This window comes from Vigna unguiculata, chromosome 3 (assembly GCF_004118075.2).
Source record: "Vigna unguiculata cultivar IT97K-499-35 chromosome 3, ASM411807v1, whole genome shotgun sequence".
NCBI lineage: Eukaryota > Viridiplantae > Streptophyta > Magnoliopsida > Fabales > Fabaceae > Vigna > Vigna unguiculata.
The window spans coordinates 2,804,850-2,831,432 of NC_040281.1; the positions used below are offsets into that span (position 1 = coordinate 2,804,850).

Below are 26,583 nucleotides of genomic sequence, written 5' to 3' on the forward strand. Positions count from 1 at the left end.
TTTCTTGTTGATTTGTGTTTATTTGTACATATTATCTTGTTTTTCTGGTTACAATGTTTGTGTTTGATAATAAGATAAAATTTTAGGGTTCATCGTGTATAAAAATTACATATAAAAACATTATAACTAGCAAATTAATTACCCATTGAGTAAATAAATAAAAAAACTAGCTACAACTGTAATTCTGAACTTAAATTTTCATCAAATGGTAAAAATGGTCGAAGTCTCCTCTACTGTACATAGAGATGGTTTAGTCGCCTGACCTTGTGTTTCCTATTTTCGTGGAAACTCCTACTTCATGTCTGTAAATTCCATTTCATTCAATTCATTTTTGTGTTGATGCAATATCTATCCACAAGTGCTGCAGCAAAAAATAAAAAAGTATCATTAAGACTAAAAAAAAGATAGAAGTGTGGACTACCACGAGAACGGTATATGTTGAGCTTATGGTCACAGGCATTCCACTTCATTGCTAATATTTATCTCAGAAGAATTGGCAAAAAAGACTTGTATACAAATTTACTTTGAAAATCTGTGTCAACAAATTATCCTTAAAATCAATAATATAATAATTTCAAAGTGAAATATTTATTTTCGTAAAACTCAAGTGATTTATCTTATTACACAATCTTTAAGTGATTTTAAATTACTTTTAAGAAATATAATAATTTTTCGTCATTATATAAATAAACTAGACCAGTTACGACACCAGTATATACTATACGCTAAGTATGACACCTTCAATAACTTTTAACTAGATATCCTACTCTTAAAACTCAATTAGATTGTTCCTATCTAGATCATGTTTAAAAAATTATGTCAATATAAAAATATTTAACACACTATTTATTATATCTATCAAAATTAACACACACAAACATTGCTGTTCATTTCTACAAAATTTTAGCACAGAATCATATGATAATCTGTAATTTTAACTCAACAGTAAAATTATAAAAATTACATTCTATAAAAAAAAGCGATTGCGTTATTGAAAATGGTATAACTTACAATAGTATCGTTTGATCCCTTCCTACCATTCGCCGCCTGTCCTCGATCTGGTTGATAATAGAAGCATAGAATTTTACACATAACGGGTATCATCAGTCTTGTCGATATACTTGTGAACTGTGGTTGGCTGAGTACGATGAAAACACAAACTTAAGTACCAGTTTCTCTGTATAGTTCCTTCTCATCAACCTAACTCCCATAGTATATAGTACTTCTATCCGAGTACCCTACCTAGGAATACCAGACACTGAGAGAACACGCTGCTTCTACATATTTAAATGAGAAATCAAACACAAACAGGAGAAAGAAACCTTGAAATTGACTACCCTTCAGAGAAATCAAAATTAATACAAACCATCACAAAGGGTCTTGGACTGATCTAGTGCTGAAGTGTGTTAATGATCTATCTGAAGCAACACTATCCTGATGACTACACTCTCCTATACTTGGGAGCCTGCGGAAACTACTAAGTAGAAGCAATCCTTCACAACATCCCACGTGTCCACAGCTGCACCTCAATAAAAAAGGTACGTGTCAGCCAAAACACACAATAATATCACTAAACCTTTCTTAATCCACGCTGCATATCTACATGTAAGCCACGGTAAGTTGGAACCAAGGCTCACCATCACACTCGATTTGTCTAACAGAAACATGATTCTTCTTTGACCATGTGCATTCGAAGTATGAACAATTGAACTACATCGGACTTGGGCTATTAATTCTCTCTAATCATATCACATACCCTTGCCTGAAAAGCAACAAAGATGCGCATACCCAGCATAAATAGTAGGATATCATAATATAAAATAAAATCAAAGCATGTAATAATATAAAATTGGCAACGACTAAGAAAAATGAACAAAAATTACCAAATGGCATTAGTGCAAACAATTATATAAAAGGAGATTTCACCATTCAGTCCAATTGTTTCTCAAATATTGAATTCCCACTCTCACTACTAGATGCAAGAGGGAAGGATGCAAACTGCAATGCAAGTAACTCATCCCTGCTATACTTTAATCTTTGATCTATGTAAAAATAAATGAAAACAAATCAAATTAGATAGTCATATAAAGCTACAAACTTAAAGATTAGAAGGTAAATAGCAATTACCTGCAAGATATGGTAATACCGGAACTGGATCTTTCTTCTTAGCCATTTGCACAGTCCTAGAAGTTGATCGTGATGGAGAGGAATGATTAGGACCATTTTGATTAAAAGGATATACAGTACCAAGTTCATGTAGGACTTCAACTTGTGGATGATGTCTACAGAATGACAAGATACTGTCTTCAGTTAAGAGCCAACAACCTCTGAGGTCCAACAGTTTCAGGGTTTCAGGAGCCTTAAATATATCAATCCCATAATTTGTCAATACCGCATCACAAACACTAAGATTTGTCAATTTTGGAATTGACGATAAATAGTAAAGTGAGACGTCTGCAAGTGAAGCACTTTTAAGTGATAGATATCTCAGCTCTAGTAAGCTTGACAAGGGGTATAAAGCTTCATCCCTAACTTGCGTATGCTCCAAATTCAACCTTTCTAATTTAAGATTTTGCAAAGCCATCAGGGATAGTGAGGAGTCCACATCAACCTTTCCTTGGTGTAGAAAACCTAAGTTGTAAATACAGTTAGTAAGCTGAAAGACAAAAACTTTAAAACTAGAAGCACAAAATGAAGATATAAACGAAATGAGAGAGGCGCAATAATACAATCAAAATGTAGACATTTCATACAGTAAAATGGACAAATAAACAAGAAAATCACAATTTGCTATATCGAAATGATCCACTATAGCATTAACTAAAAATGCTTAATCAGTAAAAATGAAGTCTTGGAAACAAAGTGAACAATTATTTAAGCCATTACCAAATATAGCAAATTGAGGACATTTTCTATTTGAGAAATTAAGGGCAATTTCAGTTTAAGAAATACTTTTGCTTTGAGTTCTGTGATTCCACAAATAATTACAAAAATGTCAAATCAGTTTCATTCTATTTCCCGTTTTAAAATATTTGTTTAGGAAATTATGAAAACGATATTGTTTATTTTCACTGTTTATTTTAAAAATCTCTAAAAACCAGAAATATAGTGAAAACAAAGTCACATATTCTCTATGTATCAAATAACCATACATCTCCCAACATTTTCCCTCCACAACTTAAGACCTAGCAAATAATGGGAAGCTATTCCAATTGCACCATTACAAGGGAGGTCTTATCCGAATAGCCACTTTTGGCCAAAGCTTTACTACTACCAAACCCCACATTTACAGTCCAATAAATATTCCAGACTCAGTATGACATTGGAATTAGAATATAGAGTAAAATCATTCCGCATAAGTCAAGCACTTAATTTTCTTAATACGAAATGCATCTTGTTGCTAGAGTCGTACCTTCTTAGGGAGCATTTGGTTTAAAAAATGTTTTTCTGTTTTCACGTTTAATTATGAAAATGGAACCGTATTTTCAACTTGTAACCTGTTTTCAAAGGTTTCTATAGAAATTTGTGAAAAACCTTTTATTGGTTTTTTGTTTACACTGCTTCCTTTACACAAACTTCCAAAAATAGAAAGTAAAATGAAAACAAAGTAATTAAAGATACGATTTCTAGGACATTTTCTCAAACAAATGGCTCCTTAATAATATCAACCCTTGATTTCTAGGACATAAAATAGCTATTTAAATCTAGTGTGCAGTGCACCAACAAAAGACACATTATTCTAGAAGGTAACTTGATTAAAGAACAAAATATTGGAAACTGAGCAGTTGTCCCACACACATTGATGAAGCCAAACAGGATTTGTTGAATATCTGGCATAATATATGATTTACTTTTAGTAGGGTTTCAAATCAACTTCAAGATCAGAAAATAAATAAATGTTCATCCAAAACATACTAAAGCAGAAGAAAGAATCTTCAGCCTTATGCGATGGTTACATACTGCAAGCACGAATCCCTTTGTTCTTCCCAAAAATACAGTAAAGGAAACGAATGATAAATTAAAAAAGACAGGTTAGACTTGCAAAGAAGTTTCCTGGTAAGGAGCAGCCAAATGGTAAAGTAAAAGGGATCAATCAACAGGCTGCAAAAATGGTAGGATTTAACCAGTGTAGAACCTATATCTGCCACCACAGTTGATGCACACAAATTTATAAATCATATTAGTAAGAACTATGTCAACTGAACAAATACCTTTAATGTTTGTATTGCTCAGGTCAACATCCTTTAATGAAGGCATCATACTGATAAATGAGATGCCAGTGTCATCCACTGGTGTCTTAGATAATGATAGAATTTCAAGATTGGGAACATGTCCAGCTAAAATTCCTAATCCAGCAGAACTAACCCTGGTACCACTTAGATTCAGACTTTTCAAATTACCACCAATACATGCAACCATCTCAACTGAATCGTCCCCCATCATGCATGAGCTGAGATTGAGGTGTTCTATTACTTTCATTTTACTTAAGAAGAAGAATTTATGCAGGCTGGTATGGGCTACATCCAAAAAGGATACCAGATTTGTATTTGCATACGAGAAGGCTCCAGCTTCATTCAGGAATGTAGCCCCAGAGAAAATAAGCTTTACCAAAGGAGATTTATCGTCTTCAAGTATAGAATCAATAGTACAGTTGCTCATGTCCAGGAATTCAAGAGATGATAGTGTAGGCAACTTTGTGACACTAGTCCAAGCAAGATTTAGATGGGTCAACTTTGGGAACATATTGAGAACAGCTGCACCTTTATTTGATATTTTACTACCCCAAAGATCAATATATTGTAGCCTTTTCAGTACCTAGGAGGAGGGTGAAGTGAAACAGTAAAGGTCATAACAAATATATACACACATTTATAAGAACGTTTTTACAACTTGAGAACAGAACACAAACTCAAACAAACACACAAAAGTGTGTACACACGTCAACACATGCACACTCCAGAAAGCCAATACAGTGGGCCCCCGACTGAAACAAACAAACATGTCTAATAGCGAATTCAAGCAAGTCATTCGGAAAAAAAGCGTGTTCCAAGCATCTGACATCCAACAAAATGTTGCATACAGCTACAACCAAAATCCAGATCATGGAAAAATAGTGCTAAACTGAACGCAAACTCTTAAGATTTTAACAGTAGCGTCAGAATTGTCACAGTTACACCATCTAACAAAATCCAACTCTTGAAGTGTGCCTAATTATCATGTTCATCTAGCAGCATAACAAATTCCATAAAAATTATACAATTACAAAGAAAAAAACAACAATTTCCACATAAATTGATGGAGTAAAAATCACTGACTGGTATAGCGCTGATTATCGAATACACTAGCATCAAAGGGCAAAATAAATACCTGTAACGAAGTTAACGACACGTCATCTACGGGCAAGCCACCTAAGTCAAGAAGAGACAAGTTTTGAAGAGAGGCAAGAAGCTTGACTCCTTTGGCAGTGACGCCAGTTTCTGAAATACGCAGCTTCTCCAGATTAGGAACGGAGAGAAGATGGCTGATCCCGGAATCATTGACCTTGAAGCATCTAGAAAGATCCAACTCCTGAAGTGTAGTCATTCCTAAAACCAATTAAGCACGACGCACTGAGCCATCTCGTAAAAAGTGACAGTAAGAATAAGTGTGAAGAATGAAGATAGATACGACACCTGTAATTGGCCAAAGAGCTGAAGTGGTAATTCGATGACAGTCCGCGAGATTCAAGTAGCGCAAGTGACGAAAAGCTCCCAAATACGCCATCCACTCCGCGTCCACGGAGCCGTTGTCCCTCACGTCAACCTCTTCGGCGCTGTGTTTGAAAACCCTAACGAGAAAGGAAAAAAAATTAGAAACGTGAATGGAACATGATTGTGTTGAAAATGAGGGATAGAGAGAGTAAGGGTACTCGAGGAGGGAAGGGTAGAGGAGACGACGGGCGATGAGGCGGCGGAGGAGAGCGTCGGCGACAGGAGAAGGTAAGCGATCGAGACTGCGCCTCTGCATCCGCCATTTTTCGACGCTTTCTCTACTCTCACATGCTGCCTCTATGCAGAGTCCAACCAACTCGCTTTCCCTCTTCATCCTCCGTTCGCTCTCTCTTCTCTGTCTTCTGAAGTTGGAGGCAGATACAAAATTATAGAAATGAAATGAACTGAAACTACGCCAGTTTCACTTTGATTTCGATTTGACCAGAACGAGATCAGGATGTTGAAGACGAAGCTTCGTTCTTCTTCTCTTCTTTTCCCAGTTCCCAGAAGAAGGAAAAAAAAAAACACTCTGTTGGGCCTCATCGTGCCTTTCGGGCCGAACCAGTGTCGGTTTATAAAGCCCATGTTTTCTTTTCATCTGCAGCCTGCTGACAGCAGAACCAAATAAAATTATTAGGAAAAAAAAATTAACTATTGCGTTCAACATTAATTGAAATTGCCAAGCTTAATTGATTTGACAATTTTCTGAACTCATTTTTCTTAATAAAAACTAATTTCTTGTGAAGTCAGACGACCATCATAATTTAGAAATAAAGTATAGAAATCACTTTTTTCAAAATTTTAATATTAAATATAGACGAAGTTCTTAATAATTCAAGAAAAGAAATTAACTATTCCCTTTAAATTCACTGGCAAGCACACGTTATTCGTAAAAATCTTCATATGTGTCTTCCCTCTTCATGTCGTTAACGAACTACATAAACATTTTTCAGATTTCAATCGTTTCATTACTAATTTTATGATTGTTTTATTTTACGTATTACACAAAAGCTTAGCTGTTGTCTCTTGTGTCTGTCTCTGAAGCTCACATGGGCTTACAATAAAAGATGGTCCCTCACATTTTCTTCAGATCAGAGCATCTTCCGGAGAACAGAAAGAAGTTTCCTAGTTAATGAAACTTCGGCCAGGTTTTCTATTAAATCCTCAAGTTGTTATGTTCTAGTCATTATATGTTACAAATCGGTTTTCAACTGTTCTTGTAATTTTCAAGTTTCGATTTCTCTCCTTTTAACTGTATATTTAATCCTGCATCAGATCTAGTCAACTTGTATCCATAATTCACCGAACAAGCACTAAGGTTTTGAAAGACCAATCTTTATTTAAAAGTGCCTTTTTTCCTCATAATTGATCACTAATTAAATCTATCCCTGGATTGCATAAGGAATGAAGAACCTTACTGTGAGTGTGATATTAGATAAGATGTGCGTGATTATTGTTCACTCACAAGAATTCTTATTGGCCTCTCATTTTGAGGGCTTTGAATGTGACACTGACATTTAACATAGCTGAGTATAATATACAGTTAAAATTTAGAATCACACAACAGTATTTGTTAGTTTTCGACCATTGAATTAAAAATCACAAGCTTTGAAATAGCCAAATATGCTAGTTATAATTTGATAGCACAAGGACATAATAATATATATAGCACAAACTGTTTCTTTGTAGAGAGTACAAAATGCTGCAAAGCTTACAACATCAAACACAGAAAAGACATCCAAAGCTGTTGAAAAATACAAGTGATGACTCTTCTCTCAAATATTGAGAAGTTCATTTTTATTTTTAAACTTCTCAACAAGCCTGTTTCGTTGTCTGTCTTGTATCACTCACTGTATATAAGTTGTAAAGCGGAGAGAAAGAGGATGAGCTCTGCCATTTTTGTCTCTTCACTCCTTTCTGCTCCGGTCCTTCCATCTTATATAATCTACCTACTTTGATCTAACCTACTGAAATGCAAAATACACAAGAGAAGAAGAAGAAGAAGAAGATTTGACACCAAAATAGAAAAGTAAAAACGTAGAGACCCTCTCCTCACTGCACATTTGTATGGCTACACAGTCTTACACAACAAAGCAGTAAAGCATTCCCATTTCACTTCAAACCAAGGTCAATCCTCTCAGGCCAACACGTAGTTAGCCACAGAGACATCAGCTGGTGAAGTAGAATGGATGTAGACAAATTCAAGGCTTTTGCCTGCTGCTAGTGAGCTGAGCCATGATGGGAATGTGTAGGAATCACCAGACTTTGTGAGACCCCAGATTGGACCATAAAGCTTGGAGATTGAAAGATTGAGAGAATTGAGACTCTTGTTAGATTTGTTTGTCACCACTGTTGAGTATCTGTAGTAAGTTTTTCCATTGGCAACCCATGAGGTGGTCATTTTCTGTTCAATAGAAATTGGGCCTGACCATGAAGCTGAAAAAGAAATTCCCGTTAGATGTTGATCCCAACATACAGTGTGCAAGTGAATTGGTGAAGTGACTAGCCAAACAGTACCTGGAGATGGAGTTGTCTTGGTATTTGGGGATGGTCGAGGCTTGATAACAACAGGGTTAGGAGCAGGAACAACTGCAAGGAAGAAACCAAAGCCGATTACTACATTATCACCGAGAGTGTTAACAGAAAAGGGTATAATATAAAGCAAGATTATTGATGGCAATACCTGGAAGAAGCTGGTTATAGACACCATGACCTCCATTCAGACGTGCTAGAATACCAATGAGAGGAGCATTGTTATAGGTTGCTGGCTCTGTCTGCTCATAGTTATCTCTTTCATCAGCAAAGTCATCATACGCATCAGGTCCACCAACAAGAGCACCGGTGAGTAGGTTGGGGTCACTCCTTTTGCTGCTAAACCAAGTATTATAACCTCCACGGCAGCTGACAAATGAAGGGTTAACCTTGATTGAAACAATGGATGAACCTCGGTGATGAACCCTTTGTGGGAAGTTGTTTCCATAGCCCACCATGTAACTAGTTGCTCTTGGGTTGTTTCCAAGAAGGTAGTCCACCTGAAGATTAAACATGTCAAGCATTGAGATCACACTCATTCATGAAACATCAAAGTTGAATTGAAAGTAGGTTAAGAAATCCATCCAGTTCTTATATAGCTACGAAATGGAATGCAGGAGGTGGAATTACCTGAGACTTTGCAAGGGAGAGAAGTTCAGCAGGGGCAACATTGCCTGAATTGCATCTCAAGTTCCTAGCAGATGAAGTAAGGTAGTCAGAATAGACAGTGGCTAAAAATGAGGCACTTGTGACAAACTGCATGTTGTTCCATCTCTGGCGGAAAATGAGGCCACCAGGAGTCTTCTGAACATTGCGAGAACCCTTTCCAAGGCACGAACACATGAAAGATTCAGCCTTCTGCTGATATCTCTCGAAAACTGGTGCATGATGGCCAGCTTTGCCCTGCATCAAGAACTGCAAGAAAAAAACAACCAAAGCTCCTTAGCTAGCTGCCAATGATGTTTTTGTACGATAAGTCTAAGAATAAAATTAATGGTATTATTATTACCTTGGCAACCAATGTCTGAACCCCAGCATACTTAACATCCCAACCAAATTCAGTCATGGTCCAACCAGTTCCACCCATGGAATCACCGTTTCTTCCAAGGTAATCCAAGTAATACTCATTGTTAGATGCTTGATACAACCAAGCAGCAGCCCAAAGCAATTCATCCTGCAACCACAATGACCAACACTCAATCAACCAATACCTTTGTTTGCTCCTATTTCCAATTACTTGTTTGTTTCAATTTTAATTCAAGCCAATAATTACACTTTCATGTTATTTAATACAGATGAGAGAACACAGTTAAAACTGATAAACATACATTGTAGCCACTGATTGATCTGTAATACTTCTGGGCAACGGTAATGCTGCTGTCATATTTGCCTCTGTATTTGTCAGCAAAATCGAACAACTGAAAATGAACAAAACAAAATCCAAGGAGAGTGAGTTTAGCAGATCCTGGTGGAAATGGAGTAAAGTGGATCAACTTCCACTATTCTCATTCAATGAATTAATTAATTGACCTTACCCTAAGTTGGTGAAACATTTATTAAATCAACCTATTGCTTATCCTCATTTATTAGAGACAACTAAAATAGCAGATACCAGAGGGTCATAAGATTCAGATCTGTGACCCAAATGGCATATTTTTTATTTTTACTTAAGATCATAATACCAGAAGCATCTTTCTCTCTTCATCACTCTAACTCTAATAAATGAATAATTAAATGTAACATATTTTTCACCTATCAGGAACAGTGACAGCAAACAGAAACGGAATCGAGAAGTTGGTGAAAGAGTAAAGTAAAAGGCAGCAGAAAATAGAGGTCCAATAGAACTAGTACCAGTATAGAAAACCGGTACACATACGGATTTGTTTATTTTTATTTTAAGACCCGATAAGAGTGATGGTTGCTGAACGACCCCTGGGTGGTAAAGTAAATACACACCAAACAAGTACCAAAGTGTTATTTGAGCCAAAAATAGCACCGACAGTGTGACCACGTGAGAGGGTATAATAGCAATAACAAAGTTTGATTTTTGTGTGATGTGAAAGCATTTTGAAGGGAAGGTTAGGATCCTCCACAAAGATCAATTCTACACATGGGTAAGACTGTCCCTTGGCCAACCCATTAGATACCTCCCCACTCTTCTTTCTTCTCCATCTTCCCATTTAGACATAACAACCAAATTTATTTTTGGACCACAGTCTTGACTATTAATTCTCAATATGGTAACCAAAAAAAATAAAATAAAAATATTATCTATAAAATGGGAATGCATCGAAAGGATCACTTAGGTGAACATCTATGAACAAATTTTACTTTTGTCATAAAAAATAATCCGTTCACACTTCTTTAGTTATTATAAGAAAAAAAATAATAGCTCAACAAAGGAAAATTAAGGACGACTGAAGAAAAAGCTGTGGAAAAAAAAATTAACAAGTGTACAAAAAGCATTTTCGTGGGACACACAAATTCTAGATACTATATTCATTCCATTGCTTTTTTAAAACAAAAGAATTAGGAGATGCCTTCTAACATTAAAATAATATTTATATTTTTTCCAAAAAAAAGAAAAAACTAGTGTCGGTTTAGAAAAGAAGTCGTGAAATAAAAATATTTTTCATATACCAAGTGTGATAGATTTAATTAATAGGTAGAGTTATTAGGAAAATAAAGGAACAATGTTGTGATTTAATTTTAGTAACTTTTTGGTGCAAAAGCCGCCCTAACCTACGCGGCCCAACTTGGTCGCAATAACGACTCTGACAAAAGAGTCATAAAAGTGTAACTGCCTATTAACTCCAACCGCTTCACTTCACTACACACTAACTAGCGCTGCTCTCAACAACAACTCATGCGCACCACGTTTCACCGTTTCTCTACCTCTACATTACAATGCACTCATTACATCATCACACAACAATAACTAAATAACATTAAATAAAATTTAGTTGGTAGAGTGTGAACCTGGTAGGCGTGAGTGAGAAGTTCATGGGAATAAGCAGGGTTAGAGCGGCGGAAAACAATGGATGCAGCGGCCATAGCTGCGGCAGTTTCTCCGGCAAGATCCGACCCGGGATTGCTCGGATCGATCTTGTAAGCGTGACGGTCCGTTGTCATATCCTCTGGCCTTTGCCAGCAGTAATGGTCAGTGTTTCCGTCTCCCACCTAATAGTCAAAAAGCCATAACATCACCAATATTTTTTAATTATAATACCGTGAAAAAGATGTCGTGGTAAATCAATTATTCCTTGATGTAACATTAAAATTCAACTCCTAATAAAAAGAGAAAAATAACCTTAACAATTAAAATAATTAAAAACAATACCTCTCCATAGAGAACATTGGCCTGAGGGTGTGCTTTGATGAAGTAGTCTGTACCCCACTTAACTGCTTCCATGGCGTGGCCAAGCTCACCGCTCGCAGCCATCTGTTTGCCGTATTCAATTATGCTCCACGACATCATCGTAACGGTGAACGCCATGGGTAATCCGAACTTCACATTGTCCCCTGCATCATAGTACCCTCCAACTAGATCCACCTGCAATTTTGTTGCAGAAACAATAAAAACCAGAACTTTCCAAGAAAAACCGAAAACCAAGATAAAAAGGATTAAGCTTTTTTTATGTTTTGAAGTTACCCCGCTGGCTTTGCCATCTTGCAGACCAGAATGTGCTCTCCATGTGACTCTCTGGTTGTGGGGAAGGTAGCCAGATCTCTGAGCTTCAAAGAAGAGAAGGCTCTTGCTGAGAGCTTGAGCATAGTCATGGCCAGCAGAGGCAAAAGGAGGAGCCAGAAGAAGAAGAAGGAGAGAGAACATGCAAATAAGGTTCTCCATGTGGGAGTGAAAGAGAAAATGGCAATGTGGGTGAGTGGAAGCAACTGAAGCTTCGGATAATCCCACCAAGTTAGGAGGGAATCCTTGGGAAAAGAAAAGAGTTTGAAGAAGAGAGAGGGAGAGGGAGTACGGGGATTGGAAAGTGGAGAGGTGAAGGGGCTATATATTATGGAGGAGAGGGAAAAAGGAAGGTATCAAGAACCCAGAAATTGACAGTGATTCAATAAAAATAAAAATAAAAAGTGTAATTTAGTTACTATTTGGTATAAAGGTATTATTTTTATTCTGTTTTTTGGATTTTGAAGTGGCTGCAAATTGCAATGCAGACGTTCCTTGATGTGATGAGAAATGAGAATGGGACAATGGCATGTGGCCTTACAGGATGGAGGTCGGTGAGGTTTAAAAGTATCTGCTTCAAATGAAATTACTGTCATAAAATATGGACAAAAAAATAGAAAACCCTTTCATTTACTCAGTTTTATTCAGTGAGAATATGGGTATGTGTTAATTGTGACCTGATATCAGTTATTCCTCGTTATCAGTGACTCTGTTTGTGTGAAAGATAAAAGTTGTCATGTCCTTTTATACCCAAAAAGAATATGTTATATGTTTTTCAAATTTTAAGAACATTTCTACTTAAATTATACATACGAGAAAATATAATATAATATAATATAACAATGTTTTAAAAGTAAACATTTGGGTAAGTTTAATTCAATAAAACATCTTACTGTAACAATGTTGAGTTATTGAAGTATTGATTACAATTAAACATTTTAATTAAAAGAAAGTGTTTGTTTTATGAGAAAATATTAGAGTGATTGAAGGAAGGTGCCCATTTTCAAAGTCACATCAGATATTCACACCACACAGGTCTCAAAGTACACCCAATAATAATACTTGCTTTTAACGAAGCAGTTGACACCGCATTCTCAACCTAAAAAAAAAAATTAGCAATAGTTCTTTATTTGGGTAGAAAATAAAACACAACCTCTGTATAATATAACAAAACATGTTAACCCATGTAACTTCACAAAAGACATCATAGTTTGACTTACTGAGGGGAGATTGTTAGATTGGGCTATAATGGTGTGTGATAAATTGTGACTCTGGCATCATTTTTTTTTTCTAATTTAAGACAATTTTCTAGTCAAATTATTTAAAACATTTATAGAAAATGTTGTGCGATTAAAATGCTGGCAAGCAACAATGAAACAGTCAAAAGAAATGTTTTATGGCGAACAAATTAGAGTGATTAGAGGAAGCTTATTTCAAAGTCATATCACAGGTTCACACACCACATGCCTCATAGTACACAATAATAATAATACTTGCTAATAACCTAGCAATTGAGACATTTTTGAATCCGACCAACCAAATATGTGTTGGTAGAAAATACAACTACTTATTTTATAAACCATGTCGTAAATAAAATCTTCCATAGGCACATTCTTTTATAAACTGTATAGTAAGTTCAACTAGAAATAATAAAGTTTTAGAGTACACTTGTTCTCGTGAAGATTTGTTTTGTACATAAGATTTTGCATACAATTTAAGAGTCAAAATTTCCAAATCTATTGATGATTACAATATTTCAATTTCCAAATCCTTCTCAAATACTTTAATGGTAACATTTGTGGTGATGGTGAATAACACAAAACTTTGTTTGACATGGTCCTCAGAAAGAGCACATGAGCTAGGATTTACGTGGTGGGTGCGCATTGGTTTAGTTACTGCAAAAGTTTCAACAACGTTTGACTGGTAATGATTTCCATTTCCCAGCGTTATCAAGTTCGGTTTCAATGGAAAAACCCCATGTTCTTTCCATTTGATTGTTCCTTCTTCCATGCGTGGAAAAACAACACTTCCGTAATTTACGTGTCTTATTCATTATTACTCCTTTCTTAATTGTTTCTTCCCTCACTAATACATTACTAAACTCACAAGAGAAAAAAAAAAAAACACATAAATCAAGTTCCTGACACATGCATATGATAATTAATTTCCATAATCTGATATTACATTTTAGTACAGTGCTTGAGAAAAACGTGGTTGCATTGAGAGTCGAAATATGACGGTGTGTGTGGAGAATTAATGGTAGAGTTGAATCACATGGAATAGGTACTTGCATAGCAACTAACAACAAAAATTGAAGCAGTTGTTGAGTTGCAGTACAACCGAAACCAACTGTGTGAAAGAAATTATTGACACACAACGCAACGATGAAGAAGCTTCATCAGTTGTTCATATGGTTTCTCATGGCAGAGGAGCCCTGTACCCCGGATTCGGATGCCCGACAACCCGACAACCCACACTTATGGTCATTTATTTTTCGTATCTGAACTTCCCACCGACAGTATCCCAAGTTAACACAGCCTAAAGAAACAACAATAATTATGTTCCACACGAGTAACATCATCTCCTTTTTTTCTGTTACTATATTCGGTAAAATGTATATTTTATATTTTATAAAACCCTCATCCAATATTGTGAAGAACAGAGAACTGGGATGTAAACAGATTTAATGCAGCTGTGTCAGATGTTATTGTAATCACTGGGTTTGTTTTGAGAATTTACGAGTTACATATAAACAAAATGGATTTTCTGTCAAATCAACTTGAGTTTAAAAGAATAATTTTTTACTTTAAACTTACTTTATCGTCGTAAGAGATGAGCTGAATCAGTGGGCACTGAGATTGCTTTTCTTGATAAATGCATACTTTGAAATTTGATATTCTTTTAATATCAGAAGAAGAAGTTAACCAAAGTTGTTAGTAGTAATTTGATTCATAAAAGAAATGGAGAAGGAAAGTTTTGTAGTCAAAACAGAACACACACAAAAAAAAAAAGTGTTGTCCCAATGTCAGAGCGCTTTATTCCCAACCGCAATCAACGGCTTCCGCCGAAAATGATATAAAATCTCTCTTTCACACACTCATTCTCTCTCTAACCTTTTTTTTTTTTTTCTCACTCTTTATTTTTTATTTATTACTACTTTTTAAAAAGTTTGAATTAACATAAGAAAAAAAGAAATTGGACACGTCACAGGTAAGTCAAAGAGGCAAGTTTCCGGAATGACTGAGCCGAGACACTTCCCACCGCTGAGTGCCCGTTGTCCAAGGCAACAAGTAAGACCATGCTGTTTCATCGGGATTTCATTTTTTTAAAATTTTTTATTATTACTCTTTCCAAAATTAATTTTTAAAATCCTTGAAAAAAACTAATAATGTGACCAAGAGAAATGCATAATTTCATGCATTGTATTAGTTTTGTTAGTTGAGTGTGAAAGATAGTGCAGTTACTGTTTATTCCGTACAACTACCTTTTTCCAATCAAGTTATCATTAAACTGGGTTTGAGAATCATAACATAATCAGTTACTTTAGTTACCTGGTTCTCCATCTAAAGTAACCTTACCAAACAAGGATTTACGTTTGAATTTTATGTGGCTGCACGTTGAAGTGTTCATACATAGTACTCAGTTGAGTTCGTGAACCGGAGGAAGAGATTCTTCCTTCTTTTGATGGTTGAAAATTCTCTGCTGGTTCATACCCTAACATTGTGTCCCCAAATTATGGCTTAGAGTATTTCATTCTTTACCTTTTGTTTAGTGTGTTAGGTCACCTTTTGAAAATTTTGGCACTTGCCTTTGCACAATACCACGCCAAATATTTTTTCTTTTTTATTTTTTAAATATTGCTGTCTTTCACGTACCCATGCTGTTTTACACTGACTTCTTCTGTATTGGATCTTACAGAAATTATATATCATCAAAAGTCAAAATATATAGGTGAAAAAGCCTAGGTTAGCTACTTGGACAATCAAATGCGTTAACATTGCACTTCTTATACATTTTCTTTGTTGAAATTCCTTTCAAAGTAAATTTTAATTTTGCTAACTAGATTCATAGTTTATTGCGAATACTTTGATATATATATACCTTTAGGTTTAGGTCAAACACCCAAAAATGTACTCGATGGAGTTTTGAATCGATGTCTATAATTCTCAGACATGTTTGGTATTTAGATAAGAGCTTCTCCAACTCAATGCAAAACGAACTATTAATGTCATGAGAGATTTACATTTAGTTATCATAACATGTTTTCGAACAGACTTACATTACATCGTAATAGTGTGATGTTAGGTTTATACATGGAGAGGTTTCACTAGGAAGATACAACACTAATGAAACTTGAGTCCAACTACATAAGACATTGACACAACTCTCAATCCAACATCTTAAAACAATAGATTTATGGGTCTTTATCCTTATATAATGCTCTATTTTTTCACTCTTATTTTTAACCAATGTGATACTTAAACTCACACTTGTATTCTTAATATGTGACACATGCACTACAATGTCTAAACAAGAGTGGCAAATTAACAAATTTTACGATTCGATGTCGCGTATTAGTATTATTTCTGTGCTGTCTATGAACTTATAATAATGGAGGCTAGCCAGAATTTTCTATGTTGTTGACCGATTGATAACATGAACAACAATTTTATGCACCATAACTAAAACTTTTGAATCAACGTGCACGGAATCATGTCCTTGTTGTAGTTGTAGTTTTTAAGTTGAAGACAATATTAGCGAGGGATTAGTTGGCAAGTGCAGGGGAAAATGTGGTGCAAAACAGAGTATTTGGCTTGTTCTGGTTTTCTTCAAAGTTTCAGATCATAACAGAGCATATAAAGCTCATGAGTTCATGGAAGAGTAGGTGCATCTACATATATAGGTGAAAAGTGGAAGTACCATGTGTAGAAAACTACTTTTACCTACCCAAATTTTGAAGATATATTTTATGAAAATTTAACATTTGTTTCATTTATCTAAATCTCTCTATAGATACTTCATTATTAGTAATACAACATTCACTATAGACAATAGTAAGAGTGGATGAATTAACTTAATGATTAATTATTGTGTGTTTAGGCTATGAGGCGTGTAATATAAGGTTGAATTGAATGAGGCCTTCAGCATAATAAAGGTTAAAGTGTGAGAACAAACAACTTTTTCAGCATTTATAAACTACCATCACAATTATTATCTCTATCTTAAATTTCCATCACAAATCAATATACTTTCACTAAAATATCTTTATTTCGTAGATGATTAACTAACCACACTCTTATAACCATATATTGTCCTCTAGTACATTTATTTATTGTACTAATCAAGACATTAACAAATATAAATCAATCTGAATTAGTAAGAGAGAAAAAAAACTATAAACAATATAATAAAATAAATTTATATAAAAAGTGTAAAAAAAAAAGGGGGGGGTCCAAGAAGATCTAAAATCGATATGAAGACAATAGTGATAGAAGTTGGGAGGTTTTATGGAGACAAGGGACCCATTTATCCTCTTACCTTCCAAACAATGAAGTAACCTTCCTTATGAATCTCCCCACACGTTTAAAAAGGTTCTATCATTAATCAAAACTCTTCTTATTTTTCCTAAAATTATAATTTTTTTCTTCCGTTCTTTTATCCCATAAAATCTCTCTCTTTTTTTTACATTAAAACAATTTATTTAAAGCATATTATTTTTTGTTAGAATTTCTTAAAAGAAAAATAGTTTAAAGGCTAGTTCAATAAATTTTGTTTATCAAATATGATCCTTATTATTTTTTTCTAAAAAGACTCAATTTCATTTTTAATTTAGAGTGATATTATTGTATTTGAAAAGTTTCGTGAGTTCAAATTTAATTTTGTGATCTTTTTATTTCATAAATCATAATTTTAGATTTCCACATGTAATACCATTCAAACGATTGAACACATAATATTTTTTTACTTTTAATATGTTACACTTATTATTTAATGAAACAACCAAATATCTCTATTAAAAAATATTAAAACTCAATTGAATAAAAAATATATAAAAAACAAAAATAAATTATAAAACTAAATATAAAAAATAAATCATCAATTAAATATTATATATAATTATAAAATTTTAAGGTATATTTGATCCATAATAATGCCTCTTGAGTAAGTGTATGATAGACGGTTTATTCTTTAAAGGTTTGAGTATACGAAAGAGCATTTTTATCAAAATCCTTTCGATGAATTTTAGGATGTTTGGAATTAATTTCTACTAAATTTCAAATGAAAAAGATTATTATTGTATAGATAATATTTTTTGGGGTGTTATTTTAAGTACATCGTATATTTCATAATATATGAATTTATATGTAATATCAAAACTTATACATAGAAAATATATTGTAAATGATTTGTATATTAAAAAATGTGAGTAGCATACTCTATAATATATATATATATATATATATATATATATATATATATATATATAATCGCGGTTCTTCGATACGAGATTTTGTTAATTGAATTATTAAGAAACTAGAAACAACACATTTGATTTAGTCTCTAAATATATAACGAAATAAGATTATTTAGCCATTAAATATTATAAGTAAATGATAAAATATTCACTGATTTAGTATCAAATTGATCTCTAAATTAAAGCTTTAGATAAAATTTAGCTCACAAAATTATTTTCCATGATGTGATTGTGATATTATTTACATATTCAAGACTGAATTATATTTTTTTTCCTTAAAGACTAAATTGGGAATGCTTCATATATTCAGGGAGCTAGAAAGTCATTTTTTTATCACGTTATCGTTATAATTTACCCAAAATTACAAGTGAAACACAGGTTAAATAAGGATTGAAATCATCATTCTGAAATTTTTAATATATTTCAGCACAAAAATGTTTAAATGAGAATAGTAAGCATACGTGTTAAACTAAATGCACTAGAAATAATAAATTTACAGTGATTTTTACACTTACGTAAGTTTACTTTATTCATTTTTTATTATTATAAAGTTTTCAATAAATTTCAACTGATCATAAGTTAAATATTGTTAACATTTTTCTTACTAAATTCATAAAAAATTACGTTAATGGATAGTTTTGTAATCTGTTAACTAAATCATAGATTGTAAAATTAAGTTGACAGATATTTGTTTATAAGGGTCATTTTGTCTTCAACACAATAAAAAAAAACAAAAAGAAACAGATTTTATAGTTGTTTATTTAAACACACAGCTCTACATATTGTATTTAATAAACTCAAGTGAATTAGATTCTCTCGTTGAATAATTATATAATAAATTATTTGTAAAACAAGTTGATAGATATTTATTATTACAAGGTACACTTTACTTGTGAAAGAAACTAAAATGATTAGGTAAATATTGTTCACTTTGACTATTTTTCTCCCACTGGAATAATCAAACATACCCATTTATGGGATCATTCTATTGAACAATTTTTTTTGTTTTGATTATGAGTAAAATAGACATAAAAAATAAGTGTCACTTAGTCGAAATCATGGACAATTGATACCACATACAACAATATTTTCTTTAATAATTGTTCATTAAGAATCAAACTCACGACCTTAACTCTAATACCCAATTGTTAGGATTGACCATTATCACTAGGTCAGAAGCTATATATCCTTCAATTAGGATGTAACTTTTTTCACTTAAGAGTGTAACAATCCAAACGTCACGATTTGATTGTGATTCGGTCCACTTGGCCTCCGGGATAATTGATGTCACATTCAACCATCTCCCCTTAAAGAGTTGTCCTACTAGAAATATCACTTGACTTGTAACTTGGCCTACCTAGCTTATGCTATGGGACAATTGTGCAACCCGCAATACAAATCATATAATCAATGTACAAACATTATACGTCAAAATAAAAGAGTATAATATTAGGATTTTTAAGATAATTATTTACAATTAATAAAGTTATTAGATGTATATAATTATTTTTTTATTTAATTGAAAAAGTTATATATTGGTAACACATTCCGGGTAAACTAAATTTCATTTTTTGTCTGTTTAGGTCATAGGGTATTCATATAAAATAAAATTGCATACGTGTATGGTTCCACCTCTTAAATTATAAAATGAATTTAGTTTTATTCTATTGTTATTTTTTGGGTCTGAATACTGGACCAGTTACGTGAATAATGTTCCCTCCATTATTGTAAGTGATGATAAGTTGCTCTGTCGTTTCTTAACTTGCTTATTAGTATGATTATGTTTATGATTATTACCTTAATGATAGAACTTGGTTGAACGTGCATGCCAAATGATTAAGTAGTATATAATTTTTTTCTTCCTATATACACATAATATATATTTTAAAATGTGTGAAAAAAGTAAGGGATAAAAAATAATTATATATAGTAAAAAATACGAATAAAAGCACTTCAACAATGCTGAGAAGTACCTTCTCAATGAGTAGAAGTAACATTTAGAAAAGTGTTTCTGGTGGTGTGCGAATCTTTGAAAACCAATATCACACGTTATTTTGAAATTTAAAATTGTGAAAAAAAATATATAAATTTATCCTAAGTGATTTAAAAGGAAAGAAAATCTGATAAATTAATGGGAGAGAATCAAACAGACGTCAAAGCAAAACCCACTTTGGAAAAGATGATGAAACAAATTAGCTGAGTGAATTCTAAATTTGGGAGGGGACCTTAGATTTTGTACTGTTCTTAGCATAAATGGTAGTGCATGCTTAGTAGATTTCTTAATTTAAATACAACTTTTTTCCGTTGAGTAAGTGATTTTTTTTCATTAAACGTATTAAATCTTACTAATCTCTCATATCAATGAAATAAAATTAGTTGTATTTGAGAAGAAAAATGTGAATTTTCTTTTACTTGAAGGAAGATACTAACGACATATGAGGTTTGGCAAAATTGTCTGATGTTGTTTGTTGATGATGTGTGCGTTTGTCTGCAAAACATGTAAATTAGTTGTTGTGCATGCAGTTCCTAAAGTATACAGGTGTTCACAAAGTATACAGGTGTTGTACTATGTAAGAAAAATTTGTGTAAATTTTTTTAATTTTAGGAATAAAATATTATAAGAAGAAAGTCTCTTTATCGAAAATGTATAACCAGATAGTATCATAGAATAATTTTGTTTTTCTATGGTGGCATAGATTAAGATTCTTTTATTCCTTCTATATTTTAAATTCTAATTTGGATAGAAGTTTACGAAGTCAAAATTTATGAAAAGGTATATCATCTTACCCAGTGCTTTTGATATCGAAGTTTATTTATAAAAGAGGATTGTTTTGAACGTGAATTTATAAAATAGGATGAATATATTTTTTTTCCAGATTAGGACAAAGTCATCAAGGCTAATAATGATATTCAAAGTGAAGTTGTTAGGAGTATTGTTGGGAACTGTTTTGAACGTGAATTTAATCCTTTTACACTGTTCTTTTAGTCAAATTAAAATTAGTCCTTTTAGTCCTTTATACCGGTTTATTTATAAAATAAGATTATTTTGAATGTGAATTTAATCATTTTAATCAAATTTGAATATCATAAAACTGAGATAGTTATGTATATGAACAATTTTAATTATATATATTTTTTTATTAACTTTTATATCACAAACGTTAACTATAAAAGGAAATTCAGTTATGCTTACGACAATCTTACTTTAAATATTGTTTATTTTAATGACAACATTCTTCTTGATACGAAGAAAAAGAAAAATACGAAGAAAAAGAAAAAGTAAAATCTACTTACCCTATTTTATAAATTTTGATTCAAAACAACCATGTTTTATGAAAAGCCCAATATTAAGGATGCTTTATTAGAAGTGTTTTATAATGAAAGTGAGCATGAACTTGACACATTGTCATGAGCATGAACTTTTTTAGAATTTGAAATACAAAGGACAAGCAATGTGATTGAGATTTTGACATAACATTTGAAGCATGAAGTATTAGCATTTAGTTTGTGGGTTTGTGGGGGAAGAATGAGGTTTAAGAAATTGATGAAGAAATAAAGAAATGTTTAAAAGGAACGAAATAATGGAAAAAAATTGATTGTAGTTGGAAAAGTGAATCTGCAAAAGCCGACACCAAAATCTTAACGTCCAAAGGTTCCCCCACTAACCCTAATCCAACTTTGGCTCCATCTTCTTCTCTTTTATGCAATCAACCTCCATTTTTGTAAACTCTCATCAACTTGCCACTACCACTTTTCTTTTGCACAATCACTCATAATTTTTTTTTAATAAAACTCAGTATGAACATTTTTATATGAATAAATAAATATAATCTGTTTAAACAAATATTAATAAAATACGATTTGAAATATATATGTTTTATGTGTATTTAATTTAATTGTATAATTACTAGTATTAAGAAGATAAAAAAAACTAATATGAATAAAAATAATTATGTGTGTATGTATGTATTATTCAAACGAGGTCACGTGTTGTATTTCTTTTTCCAATTAATAATAGGTGTATAATATATTTTCAAAGAAACGTATAGATGATTTGTTAATCAATCTAATTAAAAACATATTAATGTTCGTAGTTTTATATTTATTTATAATTTTTTTTAGTAAAATGTAATAATTGATATTCGTTGTTTTTACTTCTCATGATACATACAACATTTGCTCCTTACTAAATAAAAATATTGCATCCATAAATTTAAGACATATATTAAATATTGTATCTAGTTTCAGAGAAAACGTATACTGCATAAAATATATTATACACCTATTATTACAAAGATTGATTTGTTTTTAGGATTGATGATTAATTTCACCTTTAAAATATAAAATATTCTAGTAGATATTTACAGAGAATATTTAACAATTTTGAATTATTTGATATTTAAAACTTATCTAAAAAACTACAAACTTCAAACTTGATATCAAATTGATTTACCAACATTTTAACTATTTTCTTTGGAAAATATGATTTTAGATTTAAAATCCATTCCAATTACTTAAATTTGAATCTATGACATATCAAGTAAGTTTTTCTTGAAATATGAATTGAAATTCAATGTTAATCCAAATTGTTGGAATTTAAATTGGAATTTGATATATTTTTTAAGAATCCAATACACAGCTATGTTTGCATGTTCTGTCGAATAATATGAGACTGGGTTCAATAAGATTAAACACTCCGTCTTTTATGTTTCTTAATTTTTTCTTTATAGTTGAATAACTTATCTTCCTTCAATTATGTTTCTCTCGACCAATTTCACCTTTCTATATGATAATTTTATTAAAATTAATATTTTTGCTAAATATTTTTAAAATTATTTTTAGATAAACGTTTAGATTTTTTTACTTAAATTGTTAAATTTCTTCCTCAAAATTTTGAATATATATATATATATATATATATATATATATATATATATATATATATATATATATATATATAACTATTTTATGTTTAAAATTTCAAATTTGTAACAAATAAAAACATGTTTAAAGTTGGTTTATTTAAATTGAATCCAATAATATAGTTAGGGTTAGTTTAAAAATATTTTATAAATATTTAATAAAAATATCAATTTTAATTAAAATATTAATATAATATTTATATAAAAAAATAAATAGTATTAATTTGAAAAAAATTAACATTGTTTTATATTTAAAAAATTGAGACTAAATTTGATAGAAAAAACAAATATAAATAGTAAATTGAATATAAGACAACTGATCTAGTATTAGGTCCCATTAATAATTTCATGTGTGATAACAATAATTTAATAAGTAGATAATTTCTTTTTTCAATTAAAAAAAATATGAATTAATATGTGACATGTCTTTAAAGTCGCTGATACAATACTAAATAAATGATCTTTTACATTAATCTTTTAAAAAAAGACATTATTAAGAAAAAAAAAGTTTACTTATACTATTTTACTAAATCAAACAACTAATTTAATCTTTATCTAACTATTATTTAATATTTTTATTTAATATTTATACAATTATAATTTATTTATCTAGTCAAGAAAATGTAATTATTTATTTGTAACTTACTTGATAATATAATATTTTTTATTTAATATTTATTGTATTTTTTACCATAAAAATGAAAATTGTACACTTAAACATGAAAATCAAGATGATCTCTTACTTCTCCTTCCAGAATGAGAATAAAATATTCAAACTCGCATTTCCTCACTCCATTATGATCCCTGACTTAATAACGTTTTTAATTTCTATATTTGTAGTAATGATTTAATATTGGTTCTATATTTATTATTTATAGTCAATTTGATTTTTATGAATCGGACAATAGACTCAAATGTTATAAATAACCACATTAAGTTTTTTAAAAAATATAAAACTATTTTGAAAAATAAAATAAAATAAAAGGTAATATCTTTAGTACAAATATAAACATAAAAATACTATGAAATCCTACGTTTTTATTTTGATCAAGAAAAAATATGTGAAACAAAAATATAAAGAATGAATCATATAATCAATTGATAAACTATATATTTATGATTTTACTTTCACTTCATGACACACAATTAGGTTTTTAAATTTACAAACAAAAGTTAATAAAATATGATTACATGTTACATAGGATGAGAATACGATAATCACGAACTACATAAATTTATCAAAATCAGAGGTCTTGGAATTAGCTAACAATGAAACCCAACAAATTAATGATATGAATAAGTGCAATCACATGTGTCTCAAACATATCTCATCCATCATCAACGAACTAGCCACTCAAATTCATAAAATACATAATAAGCACTTTAAATTTATGAACGATTTTTTGTCAAAGTGATTTTGCATAAAAATAATGTAAAATTAATTAAAATTGATTTTCTAACATAAAATCAGTATGAATTTAATCTTTAAAATTAATTAAAAAAATAAATAATCTATATTAAATGAAAATTAATCAATTATTACTTATACTCGATTTTCCAACTCAACCAAAATTAACATGACACTGCCCACAAAACCAAAAGTTCCCAAACCTAACATAATTCCCTTGCATCATGTGGCAAAATCAAAACCAAACACTAAAAAAAACTAAGTATGCCTTAAATAGAGAACCAAACAACCCCCATATCGTGCCACCAAAACAAAATAAAACCACGTTTTAAAGGGGATTTCACGTACATTCATTTTAGTGAATTCATTATCATCGCAGTTTGGACATGGTCCTAGTTAAAGGGGAGTTTTAAATACACATTTTTAATTGTTTTTTGTTTTATTTATTTTTTATTAGAAATCCCATTTATTAAATAATATCGTTAATTAATGATGAATTACGTGTAAAATTATATTATAAAAAAAAGATGAAACAATCTAACAGTGTCATTTTAAACTGTTTCTTAATCCCTCTTTAATCAGTAATTGTGATGATGAATTACGTGTAGAGAGGAGAGGTTAAAACGGTGATTAGATCGTAAGACGGAGAATAGAATGCGTGATGATGTAGTTTTCGTTGGGAAATCGTAGCCGTCCGTTGATCCGCAATTAACGTCAAAAGGGCGGGGCTGATGGAGGAGAGTGTGATCGCGATCAACGGTGATTTGGTGGCCGCGATTTGAGGGGACATGATAATCGTGGCCCAATCATGTGAGTGCTCGTGCGTTTCTTCCAATGTGAGGTGGGACCCACCACGTGATGGTTGGGTCTCATGCGACCTCACTCCCTGGCTGTGCACGTGCTCCCTCGTCCCCTCTCATATCCTCTCCCATGCTCCATGTTTCTGTTTAAATATCATCATTAATGTTACATCTTCTACATCACAATCATCTTTTTCAACTTTTAATATATTTCAAAATATCAAAATCATAAACACATATATATTAGGAATGGAGCCTAACTTGGGCAATTACAAAATGGATCAAGCCCAAGTGAAAAGCCCCCGTAAAGTGTATAGACTATGGACTTGGACTGGCCCAGAGAAGATAGGAGAGCAACATTTGGGCTTCAAACAAATTGTGTAAGTTATATTATATTTAAAAAGAAAAGTGAATCCGTTTATATTATATTTAAGTTGTTAGGTTAGTCCAACTAAAATTATCTTGATATTTATAGTAAATACATATGTTAATTTTATATTTATTTGTACACCCTTATACTGAAATATGCAATGAATATCTTTTCATTATAAACTTTTAATTAATATATTATTTACTCTCATCAGGAAGTAACGTTATTAACATTCTAGGATTTGTACCAAACATTGCCGTATATTAAATCATTTTTTAAACTGTAACAGATATTTAAATATGATTTGTTTTTTAGATTATTAGTTAATTGCACATTTGAGTAAGTATGGATGATTTCAAAAATTTGTATTCTAATTTTGTTCAAAAAAGTAATATTAAACTATTTTGAATTTAAAATTGATTATAGAAAATTTATTTTAAAATTGATATCAAACTGACTTTAATTTTTGAAAAATATTTAGAATTCAATACAACTATTTAAATTTGCTATATATAAACATTTAAACTTTTTTTAAATATAAATTTACATGTAATTCCAATCCAATTATTTTTATTCGACTGGGTTTCCCCATCCATCTCGACACTAATTTTAGGTCATTTGGGAGGTCGTCGAAGATA

At 31.6% G+C, this 26,583-nt stretch overlaps 2 protein-coding genes across 6 annotated transcripts; both read right to left on the reverse strand.

Moving 5' to 3' along the window:
* Positions 1-112: 112 nt before the first annotated feature.
* Positions 113-6,289, reverse strand: LOC114177662 (putative adenylate cyclase regulatory protein). 5 transcript variants are annotated; one of them, XM_028063102.1, is made up of 10 exons: positions 5,909-6,287; positions 5,673-5,827; positions 5,368-5,585; positions 4,212-4,815; positions 2,128-2,631; positions 1,884-2,042; positions 1,638-1,762; positions 1,367-1,519; positions 1,012-1,138; positions 113-361 (listed from the first exon to the last, which is right to left on the reverse strand). In XM_028063102.1, exons 1-6 carry the CDS (start codon positions 6,082-6,084, stop codon positions 1,930-1,932), a joined length of 1,770 nt encoding a protein of 589 aa, XP_027918903.1. In that variant the 5' UTR covers positions 6,085-6,287; the 3' UTR covers positions 113-361; positions 1,012-1,138; positions 1,367-1,519; positions 1,638-1,762; positions 1,884-1,929. The 5 variants fall into 5 exon arrangements, with proteins under 5 accessions (XP_027918903.1, XP_027918902.1, XP_027918904.1 ...); XM_028063101.1 differs by having other exon boundaries at positions 1,012-1,277; XM_028063103.1 differs by having other exon boundaries at positions 1,012-1,519; positions 1,927-2,042; positions 5,909-6,288.
* A 1,085-nt stretch (positions 6,290-7,374) lies between these two features.
* On the reverse strand, positions 7,375-12,285 carry LOC114177862 (endoglucanase 6). The gene is made up of 9 exons (XM_028063446.1): positions 11,935-12,285; positions 11,623-11,835; positions 11,262-11,462; positions 9,611-9,700; positions 9,292-9,456; positions 8,913-9,197; positions 8,434-8,782; positions 8,268-8,339; positions 7,375-8,186 (listed from the first exon to the last, which is right to left on the reverse strand). The coding sequence occupies exons 1-9, from the start codon at positions 12,130-12,132 to the stop codon at positions 7,888-7,890; spliced, it is 1,872 nt and encodes a 623-aa protein (XP_027919247.1). The 5' UTR covers positions 12,133-12,285; the 3' UTR covers positions 7,375-7,887.
* Between the last annotated feature and the right edge of the window lie 14,298 nt (positions 12,286-26,583).